This window comes from Narcine bancroftii, chromosome 3, assembly GCF_036971445.1.
Source record: "Narcine bancroftii isolate sNarBan1 chromosome 3, sNarBan1.hap1, whole genome shotgun sequence".
Lineage (NCBI taxonomy): Eukaryota > Metazoa > Chordata > Chondrichthyes > Torpediniformes > Narcinidae > Narcine > Narcine bancroftii.
In genome coordinates this window covers 334,294,794-334,307,039 of record NC_091471.1, presented here as the reverse complement: position 1 = coordinate 334,307,039, position 12,246 = coordinate 334,294,794, and the positions used below count along the sequence as shown (strand labels likewise).

At 39.9% G+C, this 12,246-nt stretch overlaps 1 protein-coding gene across 4 annotated transcripts in view; it reads right to left on the bottom strand.

Annotated features, from left to right (window-relative positions):
* Positions 1-12,246, bottom strand: part of nup85 (nucleoporin 85) — an 88,864-nt gene that overhangs the window by 42,106 nt on the left and 34,512 nt on the right. For all 4 annotated transcript variants that reach the window (XM_069929377.1, XM_069929374.1, XM_069929373.1 and 1 more), the window contains exon 4: positions 6,972-7,048. In XM_069929377.1, coding sequence (XP_069785478.1) covers positions 6,972-7,048 — 77 coding nt within the window. The remainder of the gene's footprint in view (positions 1-6,971; positions 7,049-12,246) is intronic.

Below are 12,246 nucleotides of genomic sequence, written 5' to 3'. Positions count from 1 at the left end.
ATTGATGGCGCTCCATCGGTTGTTATTCCAACAAACCTCTTCCATGGCAAACCAGCATTCTCTTTTTTTTTTAATTTTTTTATTTTTCACACCATAAACCACATTGACCAAGATACATACATTTTCCTTTTCAAATATATAGTGTCATTTTCTTCCCCCCCTCCTCCCATCCCACCCTCCCTACCTCCCCCCCATTCATTTAAAGTACAGGATCTAAGATACATTAAACCAGTCATACAATGTTGTCATTCAATAAAAATAAACAAGAAATTCCAGTGAGTCAATTCTTTTAATTTCCTTCTCCTTTCGTTATTTTAGGTGGTAGATGTCCCCGGTAGGTTTTCTCTATTGTGTTTCATGTAAGGCTCCCATATTTGTTCAAATATTTCACTATTATTTCTTAAATTATATGTTATTTTTTCTAATGGAATACATTTATTCATTTCTATATACCATTGTTGTATTCTCAAATTATCTTCTAATTTCCAGGTTGACATAATACATTTTTTTGCTACGGCTAGAGCTATCTTAACAAATCTTTTTTGTGCACCATCCAAATCAAGTCCAAATTCTGTTTTTTATGTTACTTAGGAGGAAGATCTCTGGGTTTTTTGGTATATTGTTTTCTGTAATTTTATTTAATATCTGGTTTAGATCTTCCCAAAATTTTTCCACTTTCTCACATGTCCAGATTGCATGAATTGTTGTTCCCATTTCTTTTTTACAACGAAAACATCTGTCAGATACCGTTTTCATTAATCTCCGTTGGATTATATGTGATTTGTTTGTCTTTTTTCCTTGATGCCAATACCATTCTCTTAGTTTGTTCTGTCTTAAGCTGCCACGCTAGAATTTTGTGCGTTTTTTCTCCTAGCTCATAATATTTCTGTTTTGTCTTCATTATGTTCTTCTCCACTTTATATGTTTGTAGTGTTTCATATTTTATTTTTTTATCTGCCAATTCTCTTCTTTTAGTTGTGTCTTCCTTCATTGCTAATTCTTTTTTTATATTTACTATTTCCCTTTCCAACTGCTCTGTTTCCTGATTGTAGTCCTTCTTCATCTTGGTTACATAACTTATTATTTGCCCTCTGATGAACGCTTTCATTGCATCCCATAGTATAAACTTATCTTTCACTGATTCCGTATTTATTTCAAAGTACATTTTAATTTGTCTTTCAATGAATTCTCTAAAATCCTGCCTTTTAAGTAGCATGGAGTTTAATCTCCATCTATACATTCTTGGAGGGATCTCCTCTAACTCTATTGTCAATATCAGGGGTGAGTGGTCCGATAATATTCTAACTTTATATTCTGTTTTCCTAACTCTGTCTTGCATGCGAGCTGATAACAGGAATAGGTCTATTCTTGAGTATGTTTTATGTCTACCCGAATAATATGAATATTCCTTTTCCTTTGGGTGTTGTTTCCTCTATATATCCAAAAGTTGCATTTCTTGCATCGATTTAATTATAAATTTGGTTACTTTGTTCTTTCTGTTATTTTTTTCCTCAGTTTTATCCATATTTGAATCCAAATTAAGGTTGAAATCCCCTCCTATTAGTATGTTCCCTTGGTGTCTGCTATCTTCAAAAAAATATCTTGCATAAATTTTTGATCTTCTTCGTTAGGTGAATATACATTGAGTAAATTCCAAAACTCCGAATATATTCTTCATTTTATCATTACATATCTCCCTGCTGGATCTATTATTTCCTCTTCTATTTTGATTGTTACATTTTTACTGATTAATATAGCTACTCCTCTAGCTTTTGAATTATATGACGCTGCTGTTACATGTCCTACCCAATCTCTCTCTAATTTCTTATGCTCCATTTCAGTTAAATGTGTTTCTTGCACGAATGCTATATCAATTTTTTCTTTTTTCAGTAAATTTAGCAGTTTCTTCCTTTTGATTTGGTTATGTATTCCGTTAATATTTGAAGTCATATAGTTCAACGTAGCCATTTCATACTTTGTTTATCTTCCCTTTCCGTTTCCTCATCATCACCTTTCCTTCTTATCCATTTCTGCTTTCTTGTTTTGAACACTTTATAAGACAACATTTCTAAAACATCAAACATTTCCCTTATTCTCCTATCTAAAATTTCTTTAACCCCATTCTCCCCTCCCCCTCCTGAGTTGCCCTTTATCCCTTGTCGGGCAACCACATCTCCCCTCTCCATTTGGATTTGCGAATTCACTCGCAAGCGTCAACTGATCTTGCAGTGACTGTAACTTCTCCCCACCCAGCCCCCCACCCCGGAAAAATTTTCAATTTTCATATATAACAAAGGTCACTCTTTTAATTCCCTCCTTATTTCTTTTGTTCCCTTTCATTCCCTTATTAATTCTTATCTATACTCTATATATTTTCCTCTAAATACGGATACACTCATGTACACACATATATACATACACACACACACACATATATATATATACCCATATACACACATACATATAGTTCGTGGTCATTTTTACTCTTGTTACATGCCTTCATCTCTCTGCTTGTTTTGTAGTTGTTCTGCAAATTTTCGTTACTCCTCCAGATCCGAGAAAAGTCTGTTTTGTTGCCCTGGAATAACTATTTTAAGTACCGCTGGGTACTTTAACATAAATTTATATCCTTTTTTCCATAGGATCGTTTTTGCTGTATTGAACTCCTTCCTCTTCTTCAGGAGTTCAAAACTTATGTCTGGATAGAAAAATTTTTTTTGACCTTTGTATTCCAGTGGCTTTTTGTCTTCTCTTATTTTCTTCATTGCTTTCTCCAATATATTTTCTCTTGTTGTATATCTTAAGAATTTTACTAAAATGGATCTTGGTTTTTGCTGCGGCTGTGGTTTCGGTGCTAGTGTTCTATGAGCCCTCTCTATTTCCATTTCTTCCTGTAATTCTGGTCTTCCTAGGACCCTGGGGATCCAATCTTTTATAAATTCTCGCATATTCTTGCCTTCTTCATTTTCCTTAAGGCCCACTATCTTTATATTATTTCTTCTATTATAGTTTTCCATTATATCTACTGAGCTAACAGCTCTTGTGCCTCTTTAACTTTTTTATTAGATTCTTCTAATTTCTCTTTTAAGTCCTCTACTTCCATTTCTACGACTATTTCTCGTTCTTCCACATTGTCCACTCTTTTTTCTATCTCTGATATGACCATCTCTATTTTATTCATTTTTCTTCTGCACTCTTAATTCTTCTTTTTATTTCATTAAATTCTTGTAATTACCATTCTTTTACCGATTCCATATATTCTTTAAAAAAATATATATCCATTGTCCTGCCTTTCCCTTCTTCTTCCATTTCTCTATGTTATTCTTCTTCTTCTTCCTCTGGGTTGGCCATCTGTTGTTTCCTTGTTTTCTTTTTGCTCTCTTCTTTCTTGTTCTCGTTGTTTTCTTTGTTTTCCTCCTGTTGCTGTGTTGCAGCTGTCACTCTCACCTGTGGAGATTGACTCCTCAGCTTTCCCCCCTCCCGTCGGTGTGTTTTTTTTCATGCGCATCGCGCATGCGCGACTCCTTGCGCATGCGCGGTTGCGCACTTTTACTCGGCTCCACAAGCCATTTTTGTAGTCCCGAGCTCGGGACTTTCACCGACCTTAGGGAGCGGGTTTCTCTCTCTGCGGCGGGCCTTCTCGGACAGGTAAGGCCTTCACCTTCTTCTTCCGACATTCTTTCTTCTTCTCTTCTTCCCGTTGCTTTCGACTTTTCTCTCTTCGCTGCCATTTTCTTCTCACCTTTACTTTGTTTTAATTTTTATTCTTGTACCTTTGTGTTTTGTGTGTTTTATTTCAACTTTTCCGGAGAGGGCTGGAATTCCCTGACCGGCCACTACTCCATCACGTGATTCCTACAAACCAGCATTCTCAATGGCATCACACAGCTGGTAAAATATCTCCTGAGCGGTGGTCTGGCCATGCATTGGAATTACTGTGAGCAACTCCTCTGTGACTTCAAAACTGTCATCAACACCACGAACATAGATTGCGAGCTGGGCAGTGTCGGTGATGTCTGTGGTCTCATCAAGAGTGACTGAGTATACACTGAAACATTTTGCTTTCTCACACAGTTGATCATAAACATCACTTGACAGGTCAGAAATGCGCTCTGCCACGGTGTTGGCAGAAAGGCTGATGTTGCTAAACGGACCTTTCTTTTCTGGACAGACAATACTTGCAGCCTGTAATATGCACTTTTTGACAAATTCACCTTCTGTGAATGACTTTCCTGCTTTAACAATCATCTCTCTAACCATGTAGCTGGCTTCGACTGCTGCATCATTCTCTCTGGTTGCTTTCTTAAAGAAATCTTGTTGCCTCACTAGACATGTTTTAAGATTAGCAACCCGGTTGGCTCTCTCATCTCCTTGGTATTTTGCATACTCCTCAGCATGTCTAGCTGTGCAATGACGTTTCAAATTGTATTCTTTGTGCACTGCACCTTTCTCTGTGCAAATAAGACACGTCGGGATACCCCTGTGCTTAACAAAAAAATATTGCACTTCCCACTTTTCCTGAAATTGTCTGTGCTCATCACCAACCTTTCTCTTCACTGCAGGCTTTGAAAAAGACATGTTTGGGGCTGTATAATATATATAATTCCACTTGGTGTCACTGTTGCGTTGAAGTTTCAATGTTTAGCTGATGCGTCTTTTCCGCTTCTTTTTCTGTCCCACTGAGCAACAACTTCCGGGTTCAGATTGGACACCGAAGCGCGTGAAGCGGGAGCGGCCGTGGAAATTGCGCATGTGCCGCGTGCATATAATGACAAATAGAAAATGCACACAAATATGCTTATATTCGCAATAAGCCCAGCCGATGTCCCGCCCCCGAGAGCAATATACCCCACCGTGATTGGTAGGTTTGTTCACCTCTGCACACAACACTGAAAAGTGCCAATTATATCAAACTCGCAGGCCGCACTAACATTAAACTTTCATATTAAGGCGTGGCCACAAACTATCGTCCCAAAGGCCGCAGTTGGCCCGCGGGCCACAAGCTTGAGACCCCTGATATAGACCAATTTCTTTGTTGAACGTAGACTATAAAATAAGAGCTAAAATATTAGCGAATCGATTGGCTAAATTTTTACCTAAGTTGATACATGTTGATCAAACAGGTTTCATAAAGAATAGGTATGCTTCAGATAATATTCTTCGAGTGATTAGTTTGATTAATAAATAGCGACAGTGCCCTGACCATCCGATGGTGATATCTCTTGATGCAGAAAAGGCTTTTGACAGAGTTGAGTGGAACTTTTTATTTAAAGTCTTGGAGAAATTTAAGTTCAGTCCTTCTTTTATTGGTTGGATTAAAGCTTTATACAATAAACCAATAGCCAGGGTATTGAAAAATGGTCAGATCTCGTAACAAGAGAAAATATATTGGAGAAAGCAATGAAGAAAATAAGAGAAGACAAAAAGCCACTGGAATACAAAGGTCAAAAATTTTTTTTCTATCCAGATATAAGTTTTGAACTCCTGAAGAAGAGGAAGGAGTTTAATACAGCAAAAGCGATCCTATGGAAAAAAGGATATAAATTTATGCTAAAGTACCCAGCGATACTTAAAATAGTTATTCCAGGGCAGCAAAACAGACTATTCTCGGATCCGGGGGAAGCACGAAAATTTGCAGTACAACTACAAAACAGACAGAGAGATGAAGACATGTAACGAGAGCAAAAATGACCATGAACTATATGTATGTGTGTATATATATATATATATCTACACACATATATATATATATCTACATATATATATATATATATATATCTACATATATATATATATATATATATATGTGTGTGTGTGTGTATATATATATGTGTGTACATGTGTATATGTGTATTTAAAAGAAAATATATAGAGTATAGATAAGAATTAATAAGGGAAAGAAAGGGAAGAAAGGAAGTAAGGAGGGAATTAAGAGAGTGACCTTTGTTGTATATGAAAATTAAAATCTTTTCTGGGGGGGGGCTGGGTGGGGAGGAGTTACGGTCACTGCGAAGTCAGTTGACGCTTGCGAGTGAATTCGCAAATCCAAATGGAGAGGGGAGATGTGGTTGCCCGACAAGGGACAAAGGGCAACTCAGGAAGGGGAGGGGATAGTGGGGTTAAAGAAATTTTAGATAGGAGAATAAGGGAAATGTTTGATGTTTTAGAAATGTTGTCTTATAAAGTGTTCAAAAAAAGAAAGCAGAAATGGATAAGAAGGAAAGGTGATGATGAGGAAACGGAAAGGGAAGATAAACAAAGTATGAAATGGCTACGTTGAACTATATGACTTCAAATATTAACGGAATACATAACCAAATCAAAAGGAAGAAACTGCTAAATTTACTGAAAAAAGAAAAAATTGATATAGCATTCGTGCAAGAAACACACTTAACTGAAGTGGAACACAAGAAATTAAAGAGAGATTGGATAGGACATGTAATAGCAGCGTCATATAATTCAAAAGCCAGAGGAGTATCTATATTAATCAGATGGCACCTCATAAAAGCAGCCAGTATCTTAAAGGATCCCCATCACTTTGGTCACATTCTCTGCTCACTGCTACCTTTAGCATCTCAGCGTGTACAGAGCTGTTGTTCCATACAGACCTTGATAAAGGGCTCATGCCCAAAACATTGGTTATGGATCTTTGATCTTCCAATGTCTGCCGACATTGTTCCATACAGCACCTTGATAAAGGGCTCATGCCCGAAACGTTGGTTATGGATCTTTATCATTGGTCTACAAAGTACACTGTTTGACCTGCAAAGTTTCTCCAGCATGGTGTTTTTACTTTTCTGGAGACTTTCATGTTTTACCTCTAACAAGGGGGAGCAGCTCATTCATAGAACAAAAGTAAAAAATGAGTAGATACAGATGACTTTTCAAAGCACAGGAGGAGCAAAGATTTATAATTTCTTTGGGTTTCAGAAGACAATTATTTTCATCACATCAGGGAACCTACATCTTACCAGTTACTGAAGATTTGTGTAGTTCCTCCATGTAAGCTCGTATCACTGAACGGTAGTTTCTGCTGATGTGGATTAGTCTGCAACAACAATCACCACCTGTTACATTCATGGACATCGTGTTATCCTATTCACTCACATACCACTATGGGAACTAACCCAGATGTCCGCTCATAGCTTTGCCCAAGAAGTACATGACACTGGCTTTCCATCTTAATTCAGGACAAATAACAGCCAACATCCTACTCGTCTTTATCAACTTCATCATCATCTGACTGCACTTATACAGCCAGTGAAAGTGTTTATCCAGACTACAGTGCACACACATAACCCTGTACATTGCTAATAATCACACATATACATAATGACATAATAAATAGATTAAAATATTTTGGAATAATTTACTCAGTTACAACTTCAGCCTACAGGAAGAAGCTATTTCCCAGCCTGGCAGTTCTGATTTTGATGCTCTTCTGCCTCCTTCTTGATGACAGTAGGTCAAAGATACTATATGGTGGATGGAAATGGTCCTCGACAATTTTAATGACTCCTGTACAAGGACTCCAGGTCTCTCAGAGCAACTGGGACATCCTTAGTGCCAGAGGCTGAGATGAGGTAGAATACGTGCATAAAGGAGGATTTTTGATGCAGCATGTCGATGGCCTAACTAGGAAGACTTTGCATTGGGAAATAAGCCCAGCCAAGAGATAGGATTTCAGTGGGTGGGCATTTTGGGAATAGTGATCATTATTCCTCAAGCTTCAAGTTAGTTATGGACAAGGATAAGCTTGGGCTCTGTGGAGCAGAACTAAATTGGAAGAGGTCAATTTACATGATTACACAAGAGATAGGGAATGTTAATTGGTAACAGCAAGTCTACAACCTTACACTTAAAACCAACTAATTAAGAGTCCAAGACCGGAATATTCCAGTGCTAAGGAAACACACAGGGACAACAAGGTGACAGAACTTGAATGATGAGAGAGACGGTGAACTTAATCAAAAAGAAAAAGGAGGCATGTGCAAAGATTCAGGAAGCTGCAATCAAACAGTACACTAGAGGAATATAAAGATGGCAGGAAAGAGCTCAAGCAGGGCATTAGGAAGCCCAGAATGAGCCATGAAATGTCCTTGGTGAACTGGATTGAAGAGATTCCCAAGGCATTTTGCATTTACATTAAAAACAAAAGAATGACTAGGGAGAAGATACAACCATTCAAGAACAAAGGATGGAATTTATGCTTCGAGTACTTTGCATAACTATTTATCAGGAGAAGGACATGGGAGGATAGTGACAAGGAGCATAATGGGCAGAACGGTCATGAGTTGGGGCATCTTGATGATTTCTAATGAGCTTTAAGGTGGATAAGATCCCTGGGGTATATCCCAGGTTATTGAAAGTGGTGAGTGTAAGAGATTACTGGGGGCCTCGACAAAGATCTTTGCATCCTCACAAGTGACAGGAATCAAAATATATTGTCATAAACATGTCACAACATTTTTTATTAAGCAGAAAGCATTACAAGTGAAAAATTGCTATAAATTATATTTAAAAAAAATAAATTCATCCCAGAGAAGAGAAAGTGAGATAATGTCTGTGGTTCATTGCCCATTCAGAAATCTGATGACAGTATGGAAGAAGCAATTTTTGACCCATTGGGTGATCGCTTTCCTGATGGTAGCAGTGAGATCGAGGCTGCTTTCTTGAGACACTATCTCCTTTAAATGTCCTTAATGGAGTGAAGGCTGATGCCTATGATACTGCTCGCTGAGTTCACATCTTTTCCTGCCCTGTTCATTAGCTCCTCCATACCAGACAGTGATGCCACCAGTCAGAAAGCTATCCTGTAGAAATTTGCAAGAATCTTTGGTGTCATACCAAATCTCCTCAAACTCCTCATAAAGTATAGCTGCTAGCAGGCCTTCTTCAAGATTGCATTGACATAGAGGCCCAGGATAGATCTTCAGAGATGTTGACACCCACGAATTTGAAGCTCTTAACACGTGCCACTGCTGACCCTTGAGGTCTCAGTGGACTGGAGAGTGGCTAATATGTGTGCACCTTTGTTCAACAAAGAAAAAAAGGATAATCCAGGAAATTATAAAATAATAAGATTTAAATTAGTTGAATGAAAACTATCAGAAAAGATACTTAATTATAGGATTTATGTATGCATATTTCAAAAGTTATGGTTAAATCAGTGGACATGGGTGAATGCCTAGCCTGGTGAATGGGGTGACAGGGCAGCTGCCTTGTTCTGGATGCTGAAAGTTTTGAGTATTGTCAGAGCTGGTTTCACCAAGGCACATTGTGAATGTTTCTCACCCTCCTAACTGGAGGCAAAGGAAATGAGAATAGTTTTAGACTAGCCTCCTGACCACAGTGATATTTAGTGATATTTGATGCTGTTTCGGGGAATATCAGTGACAACATTGTTATTGAATGTCAATGTTATATCCTTCAGACAACATCTTCTTAGAGGCTGTCGCGTCCTGGCATTTGAAGGGTACATTATCATTTGGCATTTTAAGAGTCCAAGCTGAATGTTGTCATCATACACCGAGACTCATTTTCTTTGAGGTTGCCAATGGAACCAAACAATGTGAAGTCAGAAGTTTCTCTATGAAGCAGCTGAAGATGGCAGGGCCTAAGACACTGGCCTGAAGAACGCCCACAGAGATATCCTGAGACTGGGGTGACTAACCTCTTCCAACCTTCTTTTGTGCAAGCTGTGGATCCAATCAGTACAGTGTGTTCTCATTAATTCAACAGACCAGTTTTTCGAGAGATCTACAACATCATACATACCCAAATGCATTGCTGTCACTAGCAATTATGCTCAACTCACCTCTGGAATTCAGCTCTTTTGCCACATTTGGCCCTTACAAAAAAAACTCTTTTGGTTTGCACAACTTGATTCCACAGTTGGTGATGTCTTCCATCATTTTGGTGTTGACTGAAAGTAGACTGATGCAGCACCAACAACCAGATTGGATTTGTCCTACTTTCAATGGACAAATACTTGGGCAATCTTCCACAATGTCAAGTCAATGCCATACTTCTAACCAAACTGAAACAGTCTTGCTCCAGATAAAACGAATTCAAGAACACAGTATTAAGTGCTCTGTCCATCAGTATTTCATTATATCACCAAAATCAAATCAGCTGAATATTTACAGATGTGACAACAGGAACATTAGCGGGAATTGGAGATCGATTAACCATTTGGCTCTGCTGGCCATGCAGCATCATCTTTGGTGCACAAACTAGACACTAGTATCCATCAGTCGTGATCAATTGTGGCAGGACTGTAGAGTTTTCACCTGTTCCTTCAGGTGTGGGATCAACAACTATTGGATAACCCTTTTGTACATAATTTTCTCCTTATTTTCTTAGCAAATACACAAACCACATAAATTTCTCAGTTGTTGTATTGCGTGCACATGACGCAGATTTGCACAACTGTTACACAGAGAGTATCCTGACCTCTCCAGTGGGAAACTGGTCCGAAGTTACCTCATCTGTCAATCAAGCATTAGTTCCACCCTCAAGTACAGCTACCACACAATTGGTTCTCACAGGTCCATCTAGCCAGCTGCAGCATCAAGTCCACCAGATGGAGCATTAAGCCCACCACGTGGAGCAGATCATTCTCTTTGTTCTTTTGAGACATCCCCATTCCTCTCCAGGTTGCGGGCCACAGGCGACATCTGAAAACCATCTGTGAAGAGTCCAATCCAGGTTGTGAGCCGTAGGCGATGCTGGTGACCAGTTGTGTGGTGTAGGCTTGCATAGGATGGGGGCTATGGTATTATACACCTGGTATAGTTGTAATTAGACTCTGCTGGTTCGTGTGTCTTGCTTGCACATTGTAGAGCAGTGGCAGGTATTTTGTGTTAACTGAGATGTACTATCAGGAGTTGCGAGTACATGCATCTTTATCTGACTTTATCTGATGCAGATGATTTGAGTGCAACTGTTGTGTGAGCGTATTCCCTGTTGTGAATTGCCCCGTGTGTAAATAAAGATCACTGTTTTCTACCAATTTGTCCAGAACTTGTTATCTTTGAACCTGTCTAACCTATTCTCCCCATCACAATTGGCGCTGCAAGCAGGATTCAAGGATCTCGGCTGGACACACACTTCAGAAAGTGTGTGGGTCTCCTATTGTGTTTATGTGTCCTGTTACACAACCTGGCAAAAAGGACCAACAGGAAATGGCCCAACAGGTAGATGAGCTAGAATCCAGAGGTGAATGGATGATAGTAGTGTATTTTGGCAGCCTGGCTAGCCTGTTGGCAGATTAGAGCAAGCCAGTGGACTGGTCGGATAGTCAAGAACAATGATTGACAAAAAAAAGCACCATATTATGTCTCTCCTCAGGAAACTGGGGGTCCCTGGGATTAAGAGGAGCCAGATAGATGCCTTGAGGCTACTAGTTACTGCCCTGAGACACTACCACGACATCCTGGGGAAGGAGAAACAGCCAACTACCCAGTTAAATGAGAGGTAGATATGCTGCAGCAACGCTGCTCCACCATGGGGGAAGCAGTCCAGGTCGCACAAACCTAAGCCCAAGAGCTAGAATGCAAGGGCACCAATCTGGCATTCAGGCTGGAAACAGCTCCCCGAACCAGCTGGCAGCCAGACCCAGTCAAAGTCCGAGCCACGACACTGAGGGGAGAAATGGCACCGACATGTGGTCAGGGAATGGGGACGTCTGGATGGATAGTGAGGACGCAGACCAGTATTGCAAATGTTTCCCATCCCCACCCCAACGTGTCTGAGATCTTGAGGTCAGACTACTGATCAAGCAGTCCCGTACCAGACATGGGGTCTCTGTTGGCCCTTCCCAATGGTGATGGAGAGGAGCATCGAGACACCAGGTGTAATCATGCCCCAGGCCCCTCCGAGACTGCGATACCCAGGAGTGACCAGTCTGGGGGAAATCACTACTGGCATACCCATCTATGTCCCCCACATGGCTGTTCTGCATCTAGAACGAGGGCAGTACTGGTGGGAGTCTGTGACACTTCAGGGCAGAGTGGTGTATGGTGGAGGACGGGATGAGGGCCATTAAGGTGTGGGCCCTGGTTACCAGGCTCTACGAGGGTATCCATGTCTGTGACTACTCTGAGAGCTCTCACTCTAGTGGGACATCTGGTCACAATTGTCCATCCTGACCTGGAGGAAGATCTATCCCTGCTCAGGCTGGCAGCCACGAAAACTGTGAGGGAGAGTCTCGTTTGCTTGAGGGGCTAGAGTACATAGAAAGGA